At 37.0% G+C, this 26,221-nt stretch overlaps 2 protein-coding genes across 4 annotated transcripts in view; one reads left to right on the forward strand and one right to left on the reverse strand.

Moving 5' to 3' along the window:
* CLCA3 (chloride channel regulator 3) overlaps nucleotides 1-8,939 on the reverse strand; it is a 33,607-nt gene extending 24,668 nt beyond the window's left edge. Inside the window, exons 1-6 of one of the 3 annotated variants that reach the window (XM_024984641.2) lie at nucleotides 8,674-8,938; nucleotides 7,624-7,804; nucleotides 6,460-6,600; nucleotides 6,119-6,266; nucleotides 5,244-5,352; nucleotides 1,882-2,062 (exon numbers count right to left, since the gene is read on the reverse strand). In XM_024984641.2, coding sequence (XP_024840409.1) covers nucleotides 1,882-2,062; nucleotides 5,244-5,352; nucleotides 6,119-6,266; nucleotides 6,460-6,600; nucleotides 7,624-7,804; nucleotides 8,674-8,675 — 762 coding nt within the window. In that variant the 5' untranslated portion in view covers nucleotides 8,676-8,938. 3 annotated transcript variants of the gene reach the window in all.
* ODF2L (outer dense fiber of sperm tails 2 like) overlaps nucleotides 1-26,221 on the forward strand; it is a 399,873-nt gene that overhangs the window by 121,465 nt on the left and 252,187 nt on the right. The gene's annotated exons all lie outside the window — the stretch shown is intronic.

A 26,221-nucleotide genomic window follows, 5' to 3' on the forward strand; every position in this document is an offset into this window, starting at 1 on the left:
ATCTAACATTCTCACATCCATTTTGTATATTGAGTGGAGAGAAAGCAAAGTGAAACTGTCAGTATGCACTGGAAAGTCATTTGGTGATTCTTTTAGGTATAGGTTGATCATAACACTGGGGGACGATGATGGCTGAGACAACTGCCTAAGTTGTGGGAGTAATGAAATTTCAAGGAAGAACATAATGGACTTGAATATTTATTATTTCAGAGCATATTTCTCCTGGGTCTGAGCTTATGCCCTAGGTATAGATGCTACGCAGTGTAGTTAGTTTATGTTACAATAATTAGAAGGGAATATTATTACATACAAGATATATAGTTAGGGTACAGTACTTATCTCTGAGCCGTATCTTATATAGCTAGTCGTGCTACATATTTCAATTACATGGTTTTCTTTCTTCATTGTTATTTATTTTCCAGGTAGGCAGCATGAGTTATCTCCTCAGAGGCAAATGCTTTGGAATTTATAGTTTGGTGCAGACAGTACATTTTCCAATTATCCTCTTGTGTTACGTGATCTGATATCTATTGGATGCTCAATTCTTTAGCTACCTTTGTGGATCCAGATGCAACAGATTATAATGAAAGATCTAGAATCACACTTCAAATACTCCCAGAAGGGAACTTTATTAGGCTGGAAAACAATTTATACTTAAATATCTCATTGGATTTCTATAGGAGTTTTAGAAGAAAATATAAAGTCTACATTTTTACTCAAGTCTTTCATTATTAATGCCCTAGATTTCACAATTTTAAATCTTATTGGAAATAATAGGCCTTTACAAACCTCTACCCTTAGAAGTCTATGTTATTAGTAATTTTATTTATGAAAACTTGCGCCTTTTAAACCTAGAGGTAGTATGCTTTATTTTGATTAGTTGTTTTTGATAACTTCATAGGTTTTGTATTTAAAAGTCTTTTTTATGTGTTTGGAAACTTTCATTAGGTAACTATAATATGCTTACATTAATTAAGTTGAATTTACCCAGAGAAAGAGACAATTCCCTATTATCCAAATATTTTATACATTTAAAAAATGAAAAATTTTAAGTTTATTTTGTACTCACCTTATGCTAAGTACTGTGATCATACTTTATTTATATTAATTCTTATAAAACTAACCACAGTAACACTGTAAAGTGAGTATTATAATTTTCATTTAAAAAGCTAGAGAATTAAAATCTTAGATTTAGCAATTTGCTCTTAGCAATGCAGCTTTAAAATGACAGACTGGAGTTTTATATCAGCTCTGTCTAACTCCAAGGCACTTGTTCTTCTCTTCTGAGCTTCATACATTTAACCAGATATTTCAAGTCAAACATTAGCTTTAGAACTTGAATTATTGTGTTGTTATTTTTTAATTGGTCAGATTGGTGATTGTGAACCATTCTGCTTTTGTTGTTCTGTAGAGACAGAGCCATTTATGTTTTCAAAATATCACTTTGCAAAACTTAGTGTACTTTAGTGTGGAGGTAATGGAAAACAGAGACTGTCAGTACTTTCCAAAGCTACAGAATGAATTACTTTGGAAAAGTAGTATGAATTGAATAACACTTAGAAGAAAAAATTAAAAGTAAAGTTGCAGTTCTAGACATAAATCCACAGAAGTCAACTGAGGAAAGCAATGTTATAAGAAATTCTGTGATGCTAATAAGAAGGATACAGTTCTACCTCTGAAGGAAAAACAAAACAAAAGAAAACAGAATAGTGAGAAAGGGTGGAATAATTTCCAGATACACACTGGCAGGACTGAATAAAATAGCTGTTAATTAACTGTCTTAGTAACTTTCCTTATTTCTATTGGTATGGAAAATTCAGCTTCCCTAATTAATTTTCCCCAGAGGCTTCCTTTGTGAGACTAGAAAAAGAAGGTACTTACAGAATGGAGACTTGGCATAAACATAATGGATTCCTTTGCAGTCTGGGATTTTTTTGGAAGGAATGTACATTTTGCTTCATACAGCCCTGTCTGTGAGTCACGTCTGCATAGACTTGTTATACAGCTGCCTCCAGGGCATTTCTTGAAAACCACATTAATACCAGTAATATGAGTTGAACATCTATAGTGAAAGAATTAGATTACATTTATCCATGAAGGCCAGATAAATTATGAATTAATATTAATATCCTAAAATCATTCCCTCAGTGATATTTTGCTATAGACCATGTACCATCATTCCATTTTAACAAAAGTAGGCAGAGCGTCCTACCCATTTACTATCAGTTTCAACAAGAACAATGATGTTAGTTTCTATTTATCAATAGTTGTTGCTTGTGACCTTGAGCTAAAGATGATAATTCCTTACAGGCACATGGAAATTGAATTAAGAGACACAGAGGAGTTGCTCCCTAATGGGTAGGGAAGATTCAACGTTATTCTTAACACTCTCTTAAATTTCTTATGTATGCTACATATATACTTTTATAGATAGACATGTATATTGCTATATAAGTGTTTACATATACACATATATAAATACAAGTATTATGTATATTTGTATGTGAGAGAAGCCCATGCACATTGCTTTGGGAACAGTCTCAAGGATATATAACCCCAAGTGGATGGAAAGGAAAGACACTTACGGAAGAAGCATTTAAATTGAACCTTAAAGGATGAGCAAGCGTTGTCTGAATAAGGGTGGTGGTGCTGGGAGGAGTTGCATGGGAAGAGGTGAGATTAATTAGTGTCCTGGGTTGAAAGCCTAGGCTGTGAAAAATTCTAGGTGGCTTAGTACACATAAAGCAAACAACACAAAGGCATTTTTCTACCACACTTCTTTTTTCTAATTTTTATCCTAAAGACTTATTTCCTATTACACTGATTTCAGTTGTTCTTTCGTACTCATTAACTACTCCATGTGCCTGATAGTTTTAATTTAAATATCTCATCTATTCAAAAATAGGATCTATCTAAATCTGTCCAGTTTTTTCCTTATAAAATCAGTTTTCTCACTTATGAAAAGTACTCCTTTTCTTTAAGCTCAAGATTAAATGAAAATGAAATATATTTAACAGGAGGTTGTAACAGTTTAGTTAATTTCAATGAAACAGATTCACATTGAAAAGCTATGAATCAAATGGAATGAAAGATTGTGTAGGAAGTTGAACTCTAATTCTCAGATCTTAAGGTTTAGGTTACAACTTTTTTCTTTCTTTTTCTTCTGATAATTTGTTGTTGTTCAGTTGCTAAGTCAGGTTCAACTCTTTGCGACCTCATGGACTGCAGCACGCTAGACTTACCTGTCCTTCCCCATATCGCAGAGATTGCTCAAATTCATGTCCATTGAGTTGGTGATACCACTCAACTATCTCATCCACTGTCGCCCCCTTCTCCTCCTGCCCTCAATCTTCCCCAGCATCTGGGTCTTTTCCAGTGAGTTGGCTCTTCACATTAGATGGCCAAAGTATTGGAGCTTCAGCTTCAGCATTAGTCCTTCAGGACTAATTTCCTTTAGGATTGACTGATTGGATCTTCTTGCTGTCCAAGGGATTCTTAAAAGTTTTCTCCAGCACCACAATTCAAAAGCATCAATTCTTCAGCGTCATTTTTATGGTCCAACTTTCACATCCATTCATGACTATTCGAAAAATGATAGCTTAGACTATACAAACCTTTGTTGGCAAAGTGATGTCTCTTCTACCTAGGTTTGTCGTAGCTTTTCTTCCAAGGAGCCAACATCTTTTAATTTCATGGCTGCAGTCAGTGTTCACAAAGATTTTGGAGCCCAAGAAAGTAAAAATTGCCACTGTTTTCACTTTTTCCCCACCTTTTTGCCATGAAGTGATGAAACCAGATACCATGATCTTACTTTTTTGAATGTTGAGTTTTAAGCCAGCTTTTTCACTTTCCTCTTTCTCTCTTATCAAGAGATTCTTTAGTTCCTCTTTGTTTTCTGCCATTACAGTTGTATCATCTATGTATCTGAGGTTGCTGATACTTCTTCTGAAAATCTTGATTTCAGCTTGTGATATGTTCAGCCTGACATTTTGCATGATGTACTCTGCATAGAAGTTAAATAAGCAGGGTGACAATATACAACCTTGACTTACTCCTTTCCCACCTTTGAACCAGTCAGTTGTTCCATGTCAGGTTCTAACTGTTGCTTCTTAATCAACATATAGGTTGCTCAGGAGCCAGGTAAGGTGCTCTGGTGTTCTCATCTCTTTAAGAATATGTCACAGTTTGTTGTGATCCACATAGTCAAAGCCTTTAGCATAGTTGATGAAACAGAAGGTGATGTTTTTCTGGAATTCCCTTACTTTTTCTAGGATCCACCAAATGGTGGCAGTTTGATCTCTGTTTCCTCTGCCTTTTCTAAATTCAGCTTATACATCTGAAAGTTCTTGGTTCACATCCTGCTGAAGCCTAGCTTGAAGGATTTTGAGCATAACCTTACTAGCATGTAAAATGAGTGCAATTGTACAGTAGTTTGAACATTCTTTGGCACTGCCTTTCTTTGGGATTGGAATGAAAACTGACCTTTCCCAGTCCTGTGGCCTCTGCTGAGTTTTCCAAATTTGCTGGCATATTGAGTGCAGCACTTTGACTGCATCATCCTTTAGGATTTGAAATAGCTCAGTTGGAATTCCATCACCTCCTCTGGCTTTGTTTGTAGTGATACTTTCTAAGGCCCACTTGACTTCACAATCCAGAATGTCTGTTTCATGGTGAGTGGCCACACCATTGTCTTTATTCCAATCATTAAGATTTTTTTTTTGTATAGTTGTTCTCTGTATTCTTGCCACTTCTTAATCTCGTCTGCCTCTGTTAGGTCAATTACCATTTCTGTTGTTTATCATGCCCATCCTTGCATGAAATATTCCCTTGATATCTCCAGTTTTCTTGCAGAGATCTCTAGTCTTTCTCACTCTATTGTTTTCCTCTACTTCTTTGCATTGTTCATTGAAGAAGGCCTTCTTAGCTCTCCTTGCTATTTCCTGGAACTCTGCATTCAGTTTAGTATATCTTTCCCTTTCTCCCTTGATTTTCACTTCTCTTCTTTCCTCAGCTATTTAATACAACCCCATGAATAATGAAATTATTCCCCAATTTTGGTTGATCTTTATTCCAAAGTGTAATACACAGAAGTTATTCAACATATTTGTAGTGCAACAGGTTGGATTTTGCCATTAATTGGGCAAGCACTCAGCCACTGAGATAACCTTTGTTGGCCTAGTATAGAAAATTAAAAAGTCATAAATGAAAAAATTTGAAAACAGATTTGTTCAGTAGGATGATACCTTGTTGCTTCAATAGTGTTCTTTCTGGAAATATAGAATGGCTGGTCCACATTATACTCATCAAATATTCCCCAGCGGAGATGGGCCCACTCATGGACAAATACTCTGCCTATGAGAGAATATTGCCACTTATAAATTTGCATTTACATTATAGATATCCCTGCTTTTTGAAAGTTCATTTAAACCACTTCACTTTTATGAAGAATCCATCTTAGTACCTGTTTTCACTAATGGAAAGAAATTCAAAGAAGATTTTTGCTTTTATGAAAAAAAGGTCAAAAGCTAAAATAGTATTCAGCACTTGTTTTGCAGCCAGCAGTTTTACAACAGCACACAAACAGAGCAGGAAGAGCAGCATCATCAAGCTTCTCTGTGCTTAGCATCTTGGTATCAAACCCTATAGATCTGAACTCTGTCTGTGAACATCTGTGCTATATCTCGACATATTTTGTGCATCTGTTAGCAAGATGTGTCCTCAGGTAATTGCTTCATGCTGTATACCATTTTGACTTATGAACGGTTGCATAGGAACACTGCTTTGGGATAGTAGGGAATCCTGTATTTAAATCCAATCTCCTTATATTTTAAGTCTCCCTTTCCCACATAATCAATCTAATTCAGTCAAGGAAATCTAGAAATTGACAACTTTCATTAGCCCAAAGAAGTTAAACTGGGTTGGTATCAATAAATGGCTTTTTAAAATTAATTTTATTATTAAACACACATAGAAAAAGAAATATAATTAGTTGAACATAACCAATAAATTTCCAAACAAAGGTATTTTTTCCTTTAAAAAATTTAAGAATACATTAATCACAATGTTACATTTGTTTCCAGTGGAAATAAAAATAGAAGTATAAAATAGACAACCCTACCTCGGGACCCATAGATGTGGAAATTATTAGTCAACAAGAAGTTTGGAGTAAAATGTATATATTTTCCTTTTTCTCCACACCTTCCATATTGAAGTGTATAGGGATCATCTCCATATTTTAGATAGGGATTAGCAACTATGACATCTGCCTAAAAAGCAGAACAAACAAACCAAAACAGACCCCAATAACAAGAGAAACAAGAAATTTTTCATCTAAAGTAAGACCAGCAAAATTGCTAATTTAAATAGTAGTCATTAGTAATTACTAAAAAATTATGAGTATTAATTTTTAAAAATCACAGGGAGAAAGAAATAGTTTAGGAGCTAAATAAAATTCCCTACCTGGTCATATGATTCTTGTTTTGGTATGAAGTACTCAGATTTTGATTTCCAGGTCATTGGAATTAAAATGCTCACATTCCTGAAATAAACTCTTCGTTTGGTGGCATGAAACAGGTAAGTAGAAGCTTCAGTTACCATTTCCTGACAAAATTAAATTGTAGTAACAATTTAATTGTAATTACCTTGTAGTAACAATTTCACAATGAACTTGAGAGTATACATACAAACAATAAGCACCCTTCCCCAAATATTTTGTCAAAGACTAACTGAAAAATAGATTATACTTTACTGTATCTCTCTAGTCTGTAGACTCTCATTTTTGTGTACTTAGAAATTAATTCTTTAGTTTTTATCTATCCATATCTGCATTCAGCATGATGGGTTGGAACTGAGAGTGAGGGTGTTAGGTGAGATATAAAGGTGATTAAGATTCAGAGTCTGTTAGCAAGTTGCGTATTGAACTGAACAGAGATGCTTAAAATTGGGCTGGAAGTTTGAAGTTTGGTAGGTTTTAAATTGCTGTTAATTGAAAAAACTATTTTGCTAGATTCATTTTGAGTTATCTTCTCATATGGAATGTGCTCATAAAATGCAAAGTTATATCAAGCAGTAATTTTCTAAAAATATATAGGTTATTTGCTTCAAATTCTGTTTTTGCTACTTATTATATGATTATAAAAATCACTTAACTTCTCTCAGTTTATACAAGGGTAACTAGTAATCTAAGAATTTCAAAATTTTCAGAATTGAACAAATATGAAGATGAAAAAAATTGAAAAAATGTATAAGATAATGACCTCTAGAGAGGGTTTAAATGTAGGTTAGTTATGTAAACCTTATAAAAAGTAAACTTCATAAAGATAAAACTTGAAAATCATTCTCCAGTAGCTTGAAGGTCTTTATTTTAGCTTACTGTATTGAAAAAACATTAGTAGTTTGAATTTCATGATTCATTAGGGACTAACTAATGCTACTAATATATGATACATAATACTTACACTAAGCAGATATTAATCTTGACAGTTTAGATACATGCCATATAAATGATGAGTATTGTCAAAGCAGTTTTGGAAAGTTATAACTCTGTGTGAATGTTTATGACTAAGCAACATGAGTTGAAAATACTTAATGAAATAAAAATAAATGAATAAATTTTTATCTCACCTTTATGTTTTCAATGAGTTTTTCATCTTCTGGCACACTGGGGTTAATTGCAATGACAATGCCATCATACCCATTGTTAATCAAATTTACCATTGAACTTTTCATTCCAGGCAAGAGATGCAAAGTTAGGAACAGAATAACATTCAGACAGAGCACCATTTTTGCACATGTTACAGTAAACCTATTGGAAATGTAAGGAAAGTATTTATGTATCTGTTAACTCAGAGATATGACTCTAGCAGCAGCAGCAGCAGCAGTTTGTACTCTGTTCTGCCGAAAGATTTATGGTCTGCTGAAACACTCATTTTTAGGCCCAGAGGACTGACCAATAAAATAACCACTCTACATTTTAAGCAAGAAATAAAGAAGGTTATTATGTTAGTAGTAAGTTACAGTATGAGGACAAGTAACATAGAGATATATATGCATGTATATATACCCTTGTAGCTTATTTATTTTATACATAGTCATTTGTATCGCTGTTCTGCCAAAAGATTTATGGTCTGCTGAAACACTTTCAGGTTCAGAGAATTGACCAGTAAAATAACCACTCTACTCTTAAATAAGCAGGAAATAAGGAAGGTTGTTATGTTAGTAATGTTACAGTATGAGAACAAGTAATATAGAGATAATTATATATACATATGTACATTGCCAGGGGGCTTCCCTGGTGGCTCAGATGGTAAAGAAAATGCCTGCAATGCAGGAGACCTGGGTTCGATCCCTGGGTTGGGAAGTTTCCTGGAGAAGGGAATGGCAACTCACTCCAGTATTCTTGCCTAGAGAATTTCATGGAACCTGGCAGGCTCCAGTCCATGGGATCGCAAAGACTCAGACATGACCAAGTGACTAACACACACACATATACATTGCCACAAGAAATACATGTGTGTGTGTATATATATATATACACACACACACACACAAACATATATCACCAAATTAGAAAAGCTTCTACATCTAGATCCAGTTTGGAGTACCAGTTGGAAGATCCACAAGTAGTATAGCAAGAAACAAATATATACATCACCAAACTGGGGACATACCTACATCCAGATTCAGGCAATGCTGGAAGACCCTGGAATAGCACTCTGGAGTCCTCAATTGAGAAGTCCCAGGCATGTGTCCACCCACACGTGAGACTTCAAGGTGCCGTCCAAAGGAGTCCTACTTTTATTGCCAAACTGCAAGCTGATAATCATCATGTAAATATACAGTTCTGACTAATAAGCTAAATGCTGGTATCGCTAGTCATGTCTCAGAATGTTCACTGATCCCTGGGAGCTGGCCAGATTCTCAAGGCTCAGGAAACTTCGTAACTCATTCCATTCCTTGTGACTTATTCCCTTCCTTATTTGTTAGTTCCCCAAAACTACTTTCACCATTTCTGCTGATTAGCAGCTTGTTGTGTAACTCCTTTCGAGGTCTCTGTTCAGTCAAGGCCTATCATTTCCTCTGAAGTCTGAACAAGACTACTTCTATTACTTTCCCCAACATTCAGCCTCAGCATTGTTTAGACTGAAGAGCAGAAGAATAAGGAAAGGTCTCTCTAGCAGTTTTCGTAATGCATTAAGATAGATAACATTTCCATATGGTTAATAAGAACAATACAATCAAGATCATCAACAGTGAGTTAAACAATGCAGAAAACAATATGGCTCAGTGGGAGACTGAGAAAAGAAAATGTCCCACCGAGAATGAGAAGTATGCTTTTGGACATTAATACCTACATCCATTAATTTGTTAGCTGCAGTAATAGTAACAATAAAATGTTCTAATAAAGTAGAGTGATGCTTATTTATAAATTCTTTTTATAAATCTGTAATTCTTTTGCTTCTTCTAGGATTTTATGTAGGAGTTCTAATGGTAAGCTAATATCGGGGACAGGTAAAGTAGGAATTAACATTTGAGTCTGCAACAATTGTTCTTTTACAGGAGAGCAATAGTATGTGGTTCCTTTCTTATATAAATGATCTATATGTGCTAAACATCCTGAAAATGGAACTTCTAGCCAATAATTAGAGGTTGTGTTTAAATCATTGATTATAACACAAGTAAATTGGAAAGTGACTTCAAGAAGTATTTTATAAGATTGAGGAAAAATAGTCCATTTGATCAAGTTTTCTAATAAGCAGGATTCCCAGATACAAGAAGTCTGGCCACAGAGTAGTCCCTTGGCAGCTCTCCCACAGTCCGTTAATCAGTGGGTGTGGTTATTGAAATCCAAACAGTTTTCTGTGAAATGGGGTAACCAAAATTCTTTTCCAAAGGCAATGGTACATTATAATGCAATATAGTCCCATTGCACCAAGCTTTCTCACGTCCAGCTTTTCCTTTATTAATATATAATGATTAATATATAATGATCTTTAGTTATTCATTCTTTAAATATTTTTCTCTAAGCATATACTTTGGTAGACATTAGTATTTCTTGGGCTTTGTCCTTTTGAACAAGGTAATACAGTGTTTGATTAGAACACATAGTCCATTTAAACTTTTAAATTATATGTACAGTTTGATCTAATCTATTAATGAAGCATTGAACAATAGTAAGAAACTTTCATAATCTTAACTGAGCTAATATGGTTTGAAAGTAGTAGGTATCCATTTAGCATTAATAGTTAAAGCTTGGGCTATATCTTTATCAGTGTGTTATAATCTAGATGCTAAAGTCTCTACATTCATAGAATTCACTAAACCTGTCACAGTGCCACTAGTCCCTAATAGAATATCATACCATGCTCATTTTATTTGCATTTAGATTGAATAGGAAAGGTTATATTTAAATGTAGTATTAATTTCTGGTAATGATGGCCTACCTGGGTACATGATTGAAAAATCTTAACAAATGTATGAAATAAAACATCAGATGAGAATCTAAGACAATAACAAGATCCATCAAGGTGCCTCTTCCATTACTCTATGAGTTATTAAACCGTATTAACAAGAAAACTTGTGTTAAAGGTACCTTTTGTGTAATATTTCCATTGTATAGATGTAGAATAGTAGTATTTTTACAGGAATTTATAGTACTTTATTGGGAAGATTCACTGGAGGAGAGCATGGCAACCCACTCCGGTATTGTTGCCTGGAGAATCCCATGGACAGAGGAGCCTGGTGGGCTAGAGTCCATATGGTCGCAGAATCAGACACGACTGAAGCGAGTTAACACACACACAGGTTTGTCATAGCTTTCCTTCCAAGTGGAAAGCATCTTTTAATTTCATGGCTTCTGATATTGTCCACAATGATTTTGGAGCCCAAGAAAATAAAATATGCCACTGTTTTCACTTTTTCCCCATCTATTTCCCATGAAGTTATGGGACTGGATGCCATGATCTTAGTTTTTTGAATATTGAGTTTTAGGTGAGCTTTTTAATTCTCCTATTTCACCTTTATCAAGAGGCTCTTTAGTTCCTCTTCATTTTCTTCCATTAGGATGGTATCATCTGCATATCTGAGGTTGTTGATATTTCTCCCCCAAATTTTTATTCCAGCCTGTGCTTCATCCAGCCTGGCATTTCACATGATGAACTGTATATAAATTAAATAAGCAGGTTGACAACATAAAGCTTTGACGAACTCCTTTCCCACTTTTGAACCAGTCCTTTGTTACATGTCCAGTTCTTTTTTTTTTTTTTTTTAAATGTAGTAAAGTCATTTAATAAAGTTCAACACTTATTCATTTTTAAAATTAGAAAAAGAAAGCTTAACAAATTAGCCACATCACTGACTCAATGGACATGAGTTTAAGCAAGTTCAGACAGGTGGTACAGGACAGGGAAGCCTGGCATGCTGCAGTCCACAGGGTTGCAAAGAGCCAGGCATGACTGAGCCACTGAACAACAAAGCTAATAAATATTGATGATCAACTGCCTGACATGAAACTCATGATGCAAATACTTCGTAAGAACTTATTTAAAATTGTGCTCTAGATTTCAGGTTTATCTTTTTCATGTTTTGGAAAATTGAAATAAAATCATAATTGTATCTAGCTACCTAGAAATCATCTCTAAGTTTGATACCACATTCATGGAATCATAAGATTGAACATTCTCAGTAATATCATGTACAGCATGTATCTAATAGTTCCAAGAGGCCAAGAGCAAGCAAGGTCTAGCAACCATTATTATCTACATATTTTAATTACAAGGTACTCAATCCCTTCCTTTTTATTTATTTTTTTTTTTGTCTTTCTTTGTATGACTTATTTCTTTTTTTTTTTTCTCTAATTTTATTTTATTTTTAAACTTTACATAATTGTATTAGTTTTGCCAAATATCAAAATGAATCCGCCACAGGTATACATGTGTTCCCCATCCCGAACCCTCCTCCCTCCTCCCTCCCCATACCATCCCTCTGGGCCGTCCCAGTGCACCAGCCCCAAGCATCCAGCATCATGCATCGAACCTGGACTGGCAACTCGTTTCCTACATGATATTTTACATGTTTCATTGCCATTCTCCCAAATCTTCCCACCCTCTCCCTCTCCCACAGAGTCCATAAGACTGTTCTATACATCAGTGTCTCTTTTGCTGTCTCGTACACCAGGTTATTGTTACCATCTTTCTAAATTCCATATATATGCGTTAGTATACTGTATTTATCTAACTGTTGATTCTTGACCTACATACAGGTTTCTCAGGAGGCAGGTAAGTTGGTCTGGTATTCCCGTCTCTTTAAGAATTTCCACAGTTTGTTGTAATTCACAGAGTCATTAAGCATAGTCAATGAAGCAGAAGTAGATGTTTTTCTGGAATTCCCTTGCTTTCTCTGACCCAACGGCTGTTGACAATTTGGTCTCTAAATTGGCAATTTGGCAATTGGTTGGCAGTTTGGCCTTTTCTAAATCCACAAAGCTCCAATATTTTGGCCACCTGATGTGAAGAACTGACTCACTGGAAAAGACCCTGATGCTGGGAAAGACTGAAGGCGGGAGGAGAAGGTGACAACAGAGGACGAGATGGTTGGATGGCATCATTGACTCAATGATGTAATTTACTCAATGAGTAAATTCCTGGAGTTGGTGATGGACAGGGAGGCCTGGAGTGCTGCAGTCCATGGGATTGCAAAGAGTTGGACACGACTGAGTGACTGAACTGAACTGACTGTATCTCTGGAAGTTCTCAGTTCAGAGCCTTGAGGGCTCAATAAAATTGTAAGAGAAGAAGAAGTCGTAGAACATACAGAAGCTTGAGCCCACAGGTTATTAGTGTCCACCCCTGACCAAACAGGTTTTGTAAAAAAAGTCAGGTAGAACAGGACAGTCTTCATTTGCAGAGCAGGTGAAGTTATCTTAATATAACAAGTTGAATTTCTCCATCTAAAGTTTCCATTTTTGTGTCCCTTTGATCATAGCATAGATACTGGGGTTGAGGCTTGGTTTGTGATCCACATTACAGTTAGACTTTCAAAAACAATATATTCACAAGAATAACAATGATTTAATGGAATATATTTACATCTTTCTTGTCCAGGGATCATTTTTACATGGTGCTATCCTTCCCCTGTTATACCAGCAGGTATGGGAGGACTGTTAGGTTACTTCACCCAGACTGTAGCTAAAATTGAGGTACATTCATTTGTGGATCCAACTCCTCCACCTCCTTGAACAGTTAACAAAGTGAGAGGTTCTCCTTTTTTTTTTAATTTTCAATATAGTAGGGGAGAATAAAAATGGACTCTACCATGTTTATTAATGAACAAATCATTACTTTCATGCTGAAAAATTATTTTAATATCTCCCTGATAATCAGGGTCACTTATCCCCCTTAAACACAAATACCTTTAAAGGCTAGACTAGATCATTCTTTAATTAGTCCAAAGTGTTCAGGAGGTATCTTTATGCCAATACCAGTTGATATAGCACAAACTATTCTTTTTGTAAGTCTTTGTTCACTTATAGAGTACAAATCAAGTCCTGTGGCCTTAGGAGTGGCTCAAATAGCAATTACTTAAACTTGATGAGGGCTCTTATAAAAACTAGAAAACTAACTTGAAAACTGTCCTCAACATCTTGAGTAACAGACCCATCAGTTCAGTTGAGTCCCTCAGTTGTGTCCAACTCTGTGCGACCTCATAAATCGCAGCATGCCAGGCCTCCCTGTCCATCACCAATTCCCGGAGTTCACCCAAACTCATGTGCATCGGGTTGGTGATGCCATCCAGCCATCTCATCCTCTGTTGCTCCCTTCTCCTCCTGCCCCCAATCCCTCCCAGCATCAGGGTCTTTTCCAATGAGTCAACTCTTCACATGAGGTGGCCAAAGTATTGGAATTTCAGCCTCAGCATCAGTCTTTCCAATGAACACCCAGGACTGGTCTCCTTTAGGATAGACTAGTTGGATCTCCCTGCAGTCCAAGGGACTCTCAAGAGTCTTCTCCAACCCCACATTTCAAAAGCATCAATTCTTCAGTGCTCAGCCTTCTTCACAGTCCAACTCTTACATCCATACATGACCAATGGGAAAAACCATAGCCTTGACTAGATGGACCTTTGTTGGCAAAGTAATGTCTCTGCTTTTGACTATGCTGTCTAGGTTGGTCATAACTTTCCTTCCAAGGAGTAAGCGTCTTTTAATTTCATGGCTGCAATCACCATCTGCAGTGATTTTCAGATCAGATCAGATCAGTCGCTCAGTCGAGTCCGACTCTTTGCGACCCCATGAATCGCAGCACGCCAGGCCTCCCTCCATCACCAACTCCCGGAATTCACTCAGACTCACGTCCGAGTCAGTGATGCCATCCAGCCATCTCATCCTCTGTCGTCCCCTTCTCCTCCTGCCCCCAATCCCTCCCAGCATCAGAGTCTTTTCCAGTGAGTCAACTCTTCGCATGAGGTGGCCAAAGTACTGGAGTTTCAGCTTTAGCATCATTCCTTCCAAAGAAATCCCAGGGCTGATCTCCTTCAGAATGGAGTGGTTGGATCTCCTTGCAGTCCAAGGGACTCTCAAGAGTCTTCTCCAACACCACAGTTCAAAAGCATCAATGCTTTGGCACTCAGCCTTCTTCACAGTCCAACTCTCACATCCATACATGACCATAGGAAAAACCATAGCCTTGACTAGACAGACCTTTGTTGGCAAAGTAATGTCTCTGCCTTTGAATATGCTATCTAAATTGGTCATAACTTTCCTTCCAAGGAGTAAGCATCTTTTAACTTCATGGCTGCAGTCACCATCTGCAGTGATTTTGGAGCCCAGAAAAATAAAGTCTGACACTGTTTCCACTGTTTCCCCATCTATTGCCCATGAAGTGATGGGACCAGATGCCTATAGGGGAACCTGAAACTCCTCTGATGAGAATGACTATACCAAATATACAATTCACTGAACAACATTCATCCAGAAGCAACTGAATATTAAGCTTGTAGTAAGAAGTGATTTTTCCATTACCTGGAGCATTAGCACTGAGTTACATAAATCTTCTAAATATTGACATATTTTATCTCCAAGTGATAATCATCAGCTTAAGTATAAATATGCAACTTTGGCTGTTATCTTTAGTTGAAAGTCTCAGCATGTTCACTCATTCCTGGAAACTGGCCATATTCCCAAGGCTGAAGAAGCTCTGTGACTTACTGCTTTTCTTATCTGTTGGTTCCCAAGACCTACTTTCACAATTTCTGCTGGTTAGCAGCTTAATATGTAACTCCTTTCAGGATCTCTGTTCAGCCAAAGGCCTATTTTTGCCTTTGAAGCCTGTAATGATTTCCCCAATAGTCTCTTAATCGCGTACTCTATCTTGTCTGACCCTTCTTCCCTGTTCCCGCTGGTAATTATTGGTTCTCTGTATCTGTGAATCTGTTTCTTTTCTGTTATATTCACTACTTTGCTGTATTCTTTCTATTTCATATGTAAATGAAACCACACAGCATTTGTCTTTCTCGAACTTACTTCACTTAGCATAATACCCTCTAGGTCTATCCATGTTGTCACAAATGGCACGATTTCATTCTCTTTTATGACTGAGTAATAGTCCATTACATATTTATACCACATCTTCCTTATCCGTTCATTTATTAATGGGCACTTAGGTTGCTTCCATATCTTGGCTATTGTAAATAATGCTGAACATAGGGGTGAATATAGGGGTACATGTATCTTTTCTATTTCGTGTTTTTCTTTTCTTTGGATAAACATCCAGGAGTGGAATTGCTTGATCATGTGGTAGTTCTGTTTTTTTAATTTTTGATGAATGTCCATCCTGTTTTCCATAATGGCTGCTCAGTGTTTTACTCTTTAAGAGTACAGAAATGAGTAAAACATAGGCTTTGCCTTTAAAGAACTTGCAGATTTGGGATCTGAACTCAGGTCATCCAGTTATGGAATTTGCAAGTGGATCAGTGGTAAAGAATCTGCCTGCCAGTGCAGGAGGTGCAAGAGACACAGGTTCGATCCCTAGGTTGGTAACATTCTCTGGAGGAGGAAATGACAACCCACTTCAGTATTCTTCCCAGGAAAATCCTATGGATGGAGGAGCCTGGTGGGCTACAGTTGGGTTTGCAAAGAGCTGGATATGACTTGAGTGACTGAACAGGCATGTATCCAGTTTCAGAATGTATGTTTTTAAAGTATATGTAAGATATATACTTTTCAAAAAGGTGAATCAGAGAGTATCGCCTAGAAAATTAGATTGAAAGCAGTTTCTTTTTGTTTATATTACAGACTAGTACTTGATAGTACAAGATCCAAGTGAATGTGGATTGTTATGACCAGTCATTATAAATAAATAGAATTTTTATCTTCTTTGAAGTTTAGATTGAATAATGGAATTTTCAAAAGATTGTTTTGTCATAAATACTTCAGGTTAAGTACAAGTCTTTCAGAATTTAATTATTCATTTTTAAAAATTATTTTGAGGACAGAAAACCTTTCCGATAAACAATTCTTAAGTTGAAATTGTAATGGTTAAAAGAGGTGAAAAAAATCATATTGTCATCAAATTCCAAAAACTTAATCTTTAATAAAGTTTCTTTTAATGATCTTTATTAAAATTTACTTCTTTATTCTTTTCCTATTGTCTCTTCTCCTGAAAGATATTTTCCTGTATGCCTCACAGAAGTGTTGCAAAATAGCAAATTATTTTTTTTAATATATTACCTTTCAAAGAGTTACATAAAATGAGTTAAAAGCAAATGCTATTCTTTGTAATGTGAGATACAAAGAAGGAAATGTTAACAGAGTTCACTGAGAGGGTAACAGGCAGGAAGGCCAGGGGTCTCCAAATGGAGGAAATAGGCTGCAAGTGTCAGACATTTTTTGTCTCTCTTAAGCAGCAAGAGGAAACAAACTAGTGATATTTTTTTTTGCTTCTCTATACAAATTTACAGAAAAACGTCTATTTCTGCTATATTGACTATGCCAAAGCCTTTGACTATGTGGATTGCAATAAACTGTGGAAAATTTTGAAAGAGATGGGAATACCAGACTGCCTGACCTGCCTCTTGAGAAATCTGTATGCAGGTCAGGAAGCAACAGTTAGAACTGGACATGGAACAACAGACTGGTTCCAAATAGGAAAAGGAGTACGTCAAGGCTGTATATTGTCACCCTGCTTATTTAACTTCTATGCAGAGTACATTATGAGAAATGCTGGGCTGGAGGAAGCGCAAGCTGGAATCAAGATTGCTGGGAGAAATATCAATAACCTCAGATATGTAGATGACACCACCCTTATGGCAGAAAGTGAAGAGGAACTAAAAAGCCTCTTGATGAAAGTGGAAGAGGAGAGTGAAAAAGTAGGCTTAAAGCTCAACATTCAGAAAATGAAGATCATGGCATCTGGTCCCATCACTTCATGGGAAATAGATGGGGAAACAGTGGAAACAGTGTCAGACTTAATTTTTTTAGGCTCCAAAATCACTGCAGATGGTGACTGCAGCCATGAAATTAAAAGACGCTTACTCCTTGGAAGGAAAGTTATGACCAACCTAGATAGCATATTAAAAAGCAGAGATATTACCTTGCCAACAAAGGTCTGTCTAGTCAAGTTTATGGTTTTTCCAGTAGTCATGTGTGCATATGAGAGTTGGACTGTGAAGAAAGCTGAGAGCCAAAGAATTGATGGTTTTGAACTGTGGTGTTGGAGAAGACTCTTGAGAGTCCCTTGGACTGCAAGGAGATTCAACCAGTCAATCCTAAAGGAGACCAGTCCTGGGTGTTCATTGGAAGGAGTGATGCTGAGGCTGAAATTCCAATACTTTGGCCACCTCATGTGAAGAGTTGACTCATTGGAAAAGACCCTGATGCTGTGAGGGATTGGGCAGGAGGAGAAGGAGACAACAGAGAATGAGATGGCCGGATGCATCACCGACTCGATGCACATGAGTTTGGGTGAACTCCCGGAGTTGGTGATGGACAGGAAGGCCTGGCATGCTGTGATTCATGGTGTTGCAAACAGTTGGACATGACTGAGCGACTGAACTGAACTGATACAAATTTAAAAGGAGGTTTCTCTTAAAATACTGTGTTGCCATAATGACACCTGGTTCCACCTGAAGCTAACTATTGTCAAACCTTGAGTTAACCAATGCATTCTTATGGAAATATTTGTCTTAAGCTATGTTAATATACTATGCATTTACCCCAGACTGTAATGGCTCAGAACCTAATTGACAAACCATTATGTTATACTCAGACATTGTTCCCCTAATCTATGTAAATGAAACTATGTGTATGGTCATCTGCCTTTCTACAAGATTCAAGTCAATCATTTTGTGGCCCAGGATGACTCATTTGGTGCCAAGATTATCCCAAAATACATCTTATGGATGAGGGGCCTGGTGCCATTCTGAGTTTTAAGACATTCCTTTCTTTCATTAACAGACTGCTGCTACTGCTAAGTCACTTCAGTCGTGTCCGACTCTGTGCGACCCCATAGATGGCAGCCCATCAGGCTCCCCCGTCCCTGGGATTCTCCAGGCAAGAACATGGAGTGGGTTGCCATTTCCTTCTCCCATGCATGAAAGTGAGAAGTGAAAGTGAAGTCACTCAGTTGTGTCCAACTCTTAGCGACCCCATGGACTGCAGCCCACCAGGCTCCTCAGTCCATGGGATTTTCCAGGCAAGAGAACTGGAGTTGGGTGCCATTGCCTTCTCCGAACAGACTGCTAGTGACTAGTGACTATAAAACATCCAGCTGAAGACTAGCAGGGGGGTACTCTTTCTGCCCCCTTCTGATGCCTATGTTAGAAGCTTTCTCGATCTCCTTTATACTTTAATAAAACTTTATTACACAAAAGCTCTGAGTGATCAAGTCTCGTCTCTGGCCCGGTATTGAATTCTTCTCCTCTGGAGGCCAAGAATCCTGGCTTTTCGTGGTTCAGCAACAACCTTTCATCACCTGTGGGTACAGTACACTGGTTCAGAGATTTATGAACCATCACAACCTCACACACCCAGTTATGCTACAGTCCAACCATTCTTAGATGTTATAGTTAACAGAATTTCAGTTTTGTTCAGATGTTTTCAATTTTCACGTGACTGGAATAAAGGTCATACCTATCTCAAACTCAGGGGTGAATCCAGGTTGATCTAAGCCCATAGTCTTCAAGTGTGGTTTGCAGACCCCTGAAGGTCTCCAAGACCCTTTCAGAGGATCTAAAAGGTCAAAACTATTTTGATGATGATACTAAGAAGTTATAGTATTTGTATTTTATAAACTTGTTAACACTTGATAATGCAAAGGATGTAGAGGATAAAACTGCTGGGAGCTTAGCAGAAATATAAGTAGAGACACAAAACTGTACTTATAATCATTGAATTATTCACTGCTGAATACTTGCAGTATAAAATAATGCCTCTTTCACTTAAGAGTGGAATTGATGAATCATTAAAAGTTAGTTATATTAAATTCCTAACCTTGAACACACTTTTTAATATTCTTTGTGATGATATAGCACTTCTGCTGCATGGCAAAGTATGGTGATTGTACTCTAGGAAAACTACTTGGACAAAATGTGCAAGGTTTTCATAAACAAAACACCACTTCTTACTTGACAAACTGTGGTTATACAGACACAGATATTTGGCAAATACTTTCTCAAAATGTCATGCAGAAGAATACAACCAACAATATCTGTTGACAATGATAAAATTTGAGCTTTTAAAAATTAGAATTTGGAAAACATATCTGTTATTGCAAATAGCTTAAAGACTTTTCTCATAATGTTGGTAGTGGGTGGTATTAATTGATGTGAGTTTTTGATATTATATAATGAAATGTGTGAACATTTATAAGGTTTGCCTAACTCACTGCATCAGTATTTTCCAGGTCATCAGAGCATGATATTAAAAGATCATGCGAATGTAAAAGATCCATTCAAAATATAAGATATACACAGTGATGATAAGAGTATCAATTTACTTGATTTGTGATATTTTCTAAATCAGTGCATGTTTGAAAACACTTATTTATAAAATTTCAGTAAAATCAGTATTGCATAAAATTTAAATGCAACTAATAAATATGTGCTTTTAATAGTATTTTTTCATTAAAGTACTCAAGAAGCCCTATTAATAAACAGTAAAATGTTTCTAAGAAGACATAATTGGCTTACATTTTAGCCATTCTTGCCTTAACAACCAAGAAAGATTTTTTTATTGATGTTATATTTGTTAAACTTATGGATAACATGTGAAGAATAGTTTAAAAAATTTGAACGAAGAGGAGAACCAAGAAAGGGATACAGTATTAGATCACCTAATCATAGTTGTCTATCAGTAATCAATATTTTCTACTTCCTTGAAATTAACTCATTTAAGTAGTTTGATACATATATACATAAACACATAGACATATACACTAAAATATTGGCATAATGGGTTGAGAAGACAATTTATAGCAAAAAAATCATTTTGAAAATTAAATATTTTGTAATACATTATGATTAAACTTCTTTTGGAGAAAGAAATTTAGTAAAGTGGCACTTGGAAATATTTTTAAAGTATTCTATAGGCATCAAGGGTATTTGCTATGACCAGTGTATTCTCTTGGCAAAACTCTTAGCCTTTGCCCAGCTTCATTTTGTACTCCAAGGCCAAACTTATCTGTTATTCCAGGTATCTCTTGACTTCCTACTTTTGCATTCCAATCCCCTGTGGTGAAGAGGACATCTTGTTTTGGTGTTAGTTCTAGGAGGTCTTGTAGTTCTTTATAGACCTACAAGGTTCTTTGGCATAGTGGTTTGGGCATAGACTTCGATTACTGTGGTGTTGAATGGTTTGCCTTGGAAATGAACTGAGACCATTCTGTCATTTTTGAGATTACCCAACTGAATATAGAGTTCTAGAAAATAGCAAGGAGAAATAAAAAGGCCTACTTATTTCATATGGCAATGTGAACAATGCAAAGAAATAGAGGGAAAAAAACAGAATGGGAAAGACTAGAGATCTCCTCAAGAAAATTAGAGATACCAAGGGAACATTTCATGCAAAGATGGGCAACAAAAAGAACAGGAATGGCAAGGACCTAACAGAGGCAGAAGAGATTAAGAGGTGGCAAAATATGCAGAAGAACTATACAAAAAAGATCTTAATGACTGGTTTATCCATGATGGTACAGTTACTCACCATCCTGGTTACTAGACATCCTGGAGTGTGATTTCAAGTGGGCCTTAGGAAGCATTACTATGAACAAAGCTAGTGGAGGTGATGGAATTCCAGCTGAGCCTTTTCAAATCCTAAAAGATGATGCTGTTAAAGTGCTTCACTCAATATGTCAGCAAATTTGGAAAACTCAGCAGTGGCCACAGGGCTGGAAAAGGTTAGTTTTCATTCTAATCACAAAGAAGGGCAACACCAAAGAATGTTCGAACTACCAGACAATTGCACTCATTTCACATACTAGCAAGGTAATGGTTAAAATTCTTCAAGCTAGGCTTCAGCAGAATGTGAACCAAAAACTTCCAGAGATATAACCTGGGTTTATAAAAGGCAGAGAAACCAGAGATCAAATAGCCAATACCCACTGGATCATAGAGAAAGCAAAGGAATTCCAGAAAAACATTTACTTCTACATCACTGGGTACGCTAAAGCCTTTGACTGGATTGTTGTTGTGATCCAGTCAAAGGCTTTAGCATACCCAATGATGGGTATTGTTAAAGAGATGGGAATACCAGACCAGCTTACTTGTCTCCTGAGAAATCTGTAATGTATGCAGGTCAAGAAGCAACAGTTAGAACCAGACATGAACAACAGACTAGTTCAAAATTGAGAAAAGAGTACGTCAAGGCTGTATATTGTCACCCTTCTTATTTAACTTCTATGCAGAGTGCATCATGAGAAATGCCAGGCTGGATGCATCACAAGCTGGAATCAAGATTTCCATAAGAAATAACAACCTCGGATGCGGAGATGATACCACTCTAATGGCAGAAAATGAAGAGGAACTAAAGAGCCTCTTGATGAGGGTAAAAGAGAGTGAAAAAGCTGGCTTAAAATTCAGCATTAAAAAAACAAAGATCAAAAAAAAAAAAAAAAATAAAAAAACAAAGATCATGGCATTCGGTCCCATCACTTTGTGGCAAATAGATGGGGAAAAAGTGGAAATAGTGGCAGATTTTATTTTCTTGGGCTCTGAAATCACTGTGAATGGTGACTGCAGAAATGAAATTAAAAGATGCTTCCTCCTTGGAAGCATCCCTGGGCTTCCTTGGTGGCTCAGAGGTTAAAGCGTCTGCCTCCAATGTGGGAGACTGGGGTTCGATCCCTGGGTTGGGAAGATCCCCTGGAGAAGGAAATGGTAACCTACTCCAGTATTCTTGCCTGGAGAATCCCATGGAAGGAGAAGCCTGGTAGGCTACAGTCACATGGGGTCGCAAAGAGTTGGACACGACTGAGCGACTTCACTTCACTTCACTTCCTCCTTGGAAGAAAAGCTATGACAAAGCTAGACGGCTATTAAAAAGAAGAGGCATCACTTTGCTGACAAAGGTCCATATAGTGAAAGCTGTAGTTTTTCCAGTAGTCATGTAGGATGTGAGAATTGGGTCATAAAGAAGGCTGACTGCTAAAGAATTGATGCTTTTGAACTGTGGTGCTGGAGAAGACTCTTGAGAGTCCTTTAGACTGCAAGGAGATCAAACCAGTCAATCCTAAAGAAATCAATCCTGACTATGCATTGGATGGACTGATGCAGAAACTGAAGCTTCAATACTTTGGCCACCTGATGCAAAGAGCCAACTCATTGGAAAAGACCCTGGTGCTGGGAAAGACTGAGGGCAGGAGGAGAAGGGGGCGACAGAGGATGAGATGGTTGGATGGCATTATTGACTCAATGGACATGAGTTTGAACAAACTCCAGGAGACAGTGAAGGAAAGGGAAGCCTGGCAAGCTACAGTCCTTGAGGTCGCAGAGTCTGACATGACTTGGCTGCTGAACAACAACAACAAATAGGCACCTGGGAGACCAGTGTTTGAGGTTTATATATGCTACTAATTTACTTTCTACACACTGTGTCAATTTGTATAAGCCTTTAGTTCCTCATTTATAACATAAATTTAGATCTACCTCTAAGATGTTTCATGGAAATTGAATGCAAATGTGAGTACTGTGTGTGTATACAAAATTCTATTCAAATAGAAAGCATTGTTATATAGGCTAATAAATGGGGTGCCCATTTATTATAATAATAAATAGTGCCACAGGTCGATTCCATACAATAAAGCTAAGAACTCAAGTGTGGATCTTGGTCTATGAAGAGAACTCCCTGTTTCGAAGTCATACGATTTGAGTAGGTTTTAAAATATTACTTGTACATTCATGCTGGAAGTAACACATTATTTTCTGATATCAACTCTAGTAATACACATGCTAAACAGATATTTTATCTGAGTTTTAGGTCCATAGTCTCTAACCATAAAACAAAATATTCTCTGTGTGCTACTAATTGTTCTGTGTACAAAGAAAATCTGCAGAAAACAGTTTTTCTTGTGGTTGGCTTTAACTTGCTAAGCTAACAGACTGGGCTCATGACCATCAGGCGGTTCTCTTGCCATTTATTCTCTTCCAATAGTTTGAAAGTTATATGCTCTATTTCTGTTTGTTTACTGTGGTGTTCATTGTGGTGGACTCTATCGTTGCAGAGCAGAGGTTCTAGGGTGTATGGGTTCAGTAGTTGTACACAGGGCTTAGTTGCCCGTGGCATGTGGAACCTTTGGTTCAGGGATTGAATCCACCTCCCCTGCATTGGCATGCAGATTCTTAACCAGTGGACCACCACCAGGGAAGTCCTTGCATGTCTAAATAAGAGTTAATTTTTGTTGTGTAAGTAATCTTTGTTTGTATTTACTTGTATTTTGGCTGACTTTGTTCTTAATTCCTTTTTATTTCTCAGATCTTCTATCTAGGGCCACTTTCCTTACTCTTCAGTATATCCTTTATCATTTTTTTCTCAGTTTTTGTTTTCCTGAAATATCTTTACTTCTTTTTCATTCCTAAAACTATTTCCCCTGTGTATAGTATTCTAGTTTGATAATTATTTTATCTTAGCATAATGAAAAATTTAACTATCATCTGCCTCCCGTTTTTGTGGTTAAGAAGTTACCAGTTAGTCTAATTGTTATTTTAGGAAGAATTCTGTTTTTTGTCTCTATTTAATATTATGCCCTTTCACTGTGACGTAATTTGGAGTATACTTCATTTTATCTATCTTGTTTGGAACATTTAAAAAAATTATTTATTTATTTTTAATTGAAGGATAATTACTTTACATAATTTTGTTGTTTTCTGTCACATCAACAAGAATCAGCCATAGGTGCATCCATGTCCCCTCCCTCCCGAAACTCCCTCCCATCTCCCTCTGCGTTCCTCCCTTTGAGATTGTTACAGAGCCCCTGTTTGAGTTCCCTGAGTCATACAGCAAAAGCCCATGGCTATCTGTTTTACATATGGTATTGTAAGTTTCCATGTTACTCTTTCCATACATCTCACCCTCTCCCTTTTCCCCTCCCCCTGTGTCCATAAGTCTGTTCTCTATGTCTGTTTTTCCATTGCTGCCTTGCAAATAAATTCATTAGTACCATCTTTCTAGATTCCATATGTACGTGTTAGTATACAATTTATATTTCTCTTTCTGGGTTACTTCACTCTGTATAACAGGCTCTAGGTTTATCTACCTTATTAGAACTAACTCAAATGCATTCCTTTTTTATGGCTGAGTAATACTCCATTGTATACATGTACCACAGATTCTTTATTAATTCATCTGTCGATGGACATCTGGGTGGCTTCCATGTTCTAGCTATTGTAAATAGTGCTGCAGTGAAGACTGATGTACATGTGTCTTTTTCAGTTATGGCTTCCTCAGGGTATATGACTAGTAGTGGGATTGGTGGGTCATATAGTAGTTTTGGGGCTTCCCTGATGGCTCAGAGGTTAAAGCATCTGTCTGCAATGCGGGAGACCTGGGTTCGATCCCTGGGTCGGGAAGATCCCCTGGAGAAGGAAATGGCAACCCACTCCAGTATTCTTGCCTGGACAACCCCATGGACAGAGGAGCCTGGTGGGCTATAGTCCACGGGGTCACAAAGAGTCGGACATGACTGAGCAACTTCACATAGTAGTTTTACCCCTAGTTTTTAAAGAAATCTCCATACTGTCTTCCATGGTGTCTGTATCAATTTACATTCCCACCAGAAATGCAAGAGGTTTCCCTTTTCTCTGCACCCTCTCCAGCATTTATTGTTTGCAGACTTTTTGATGATGGTCATTCTGACTGGTGAGGTGGTATCTCATTGTAGTTTTGATCTGCATTTCTCTAATAATGAATGATGTTGAGCATCTTTTCATTTTTTAGTCATCTATATGTCTTCCACTGTATAATCATAAGGGATTTGATATAGGTCATACCTGAATGGTCTAGTGGTTTTCCCTACTTTCTTCAATTTAAGTCTGAATTTTGCAATAAGGAATTCATGATCTGAGCCATAGTCAGCTCCCAGTCTTGTTGTTGCTGACTGTATAGAGCTTTACCATCTTCGACTGCAAAGAATATAGTCAATCTGATTTTGGTATTGACCATCTGGTAATGTCCATGTGTAGTCATCTCTTGTGTTGTTGGAAGAGGGTGTTTGCTATGACCAGTGTGTTCTCTTGGTGAAACTCTTAGCCTTTGCCCTGCTTCATTTTGTACTCCAAGGCCAAACTTGCCTGTTACTCCAGGTATCTCTTGCCTTCCTATTTTTGCATTCCAGTCCCCTTTAATGAAACGGACGTCTTTTTCTGGTGATCATTATGGAAGATCCTGTAGGTCATCATAGAACTGTTCAACTTTAGCTTCTTCAGCATTAATGGTTGGGGCATAGACTTGGATTGCTGTGATATTGAATGGTTTGCCTTGGAAATGAACAAAATCATTCTTTCATTTTGGGGATTGCTCCCAAGTACTGCATTTCACACTCTTTTATTGATTATTGGGGCTACTCCTTTTCTTGTAAGGGATTCTTACCAAGTAGTAGATACAATGGTCATCTGAATTAATTTCACCCATTCCAGTCCATTTTAGTTCACTGATTCCTAAAATGCCAATATTCACTCTTGCCATCTCCTTTTTGACCACTTCCAATTTACCTTGATTCATGGACCTAACTTTCCAGGT

Source organism: Bos taurus, chromosome 3 (genome assembly GCF_002263795.3).
Source record: "Bos taurus isolate L1 Dominette 01449 registration number 42190680 breed Hereford chromosome 3, ARS-UCD2.0, whole genome shotgun sequence".
NCBI lineage: Eukaryota > Metazoa > Chordata > Mammalia > Artiodactyla > Bovidae > Bos > Bos taurus.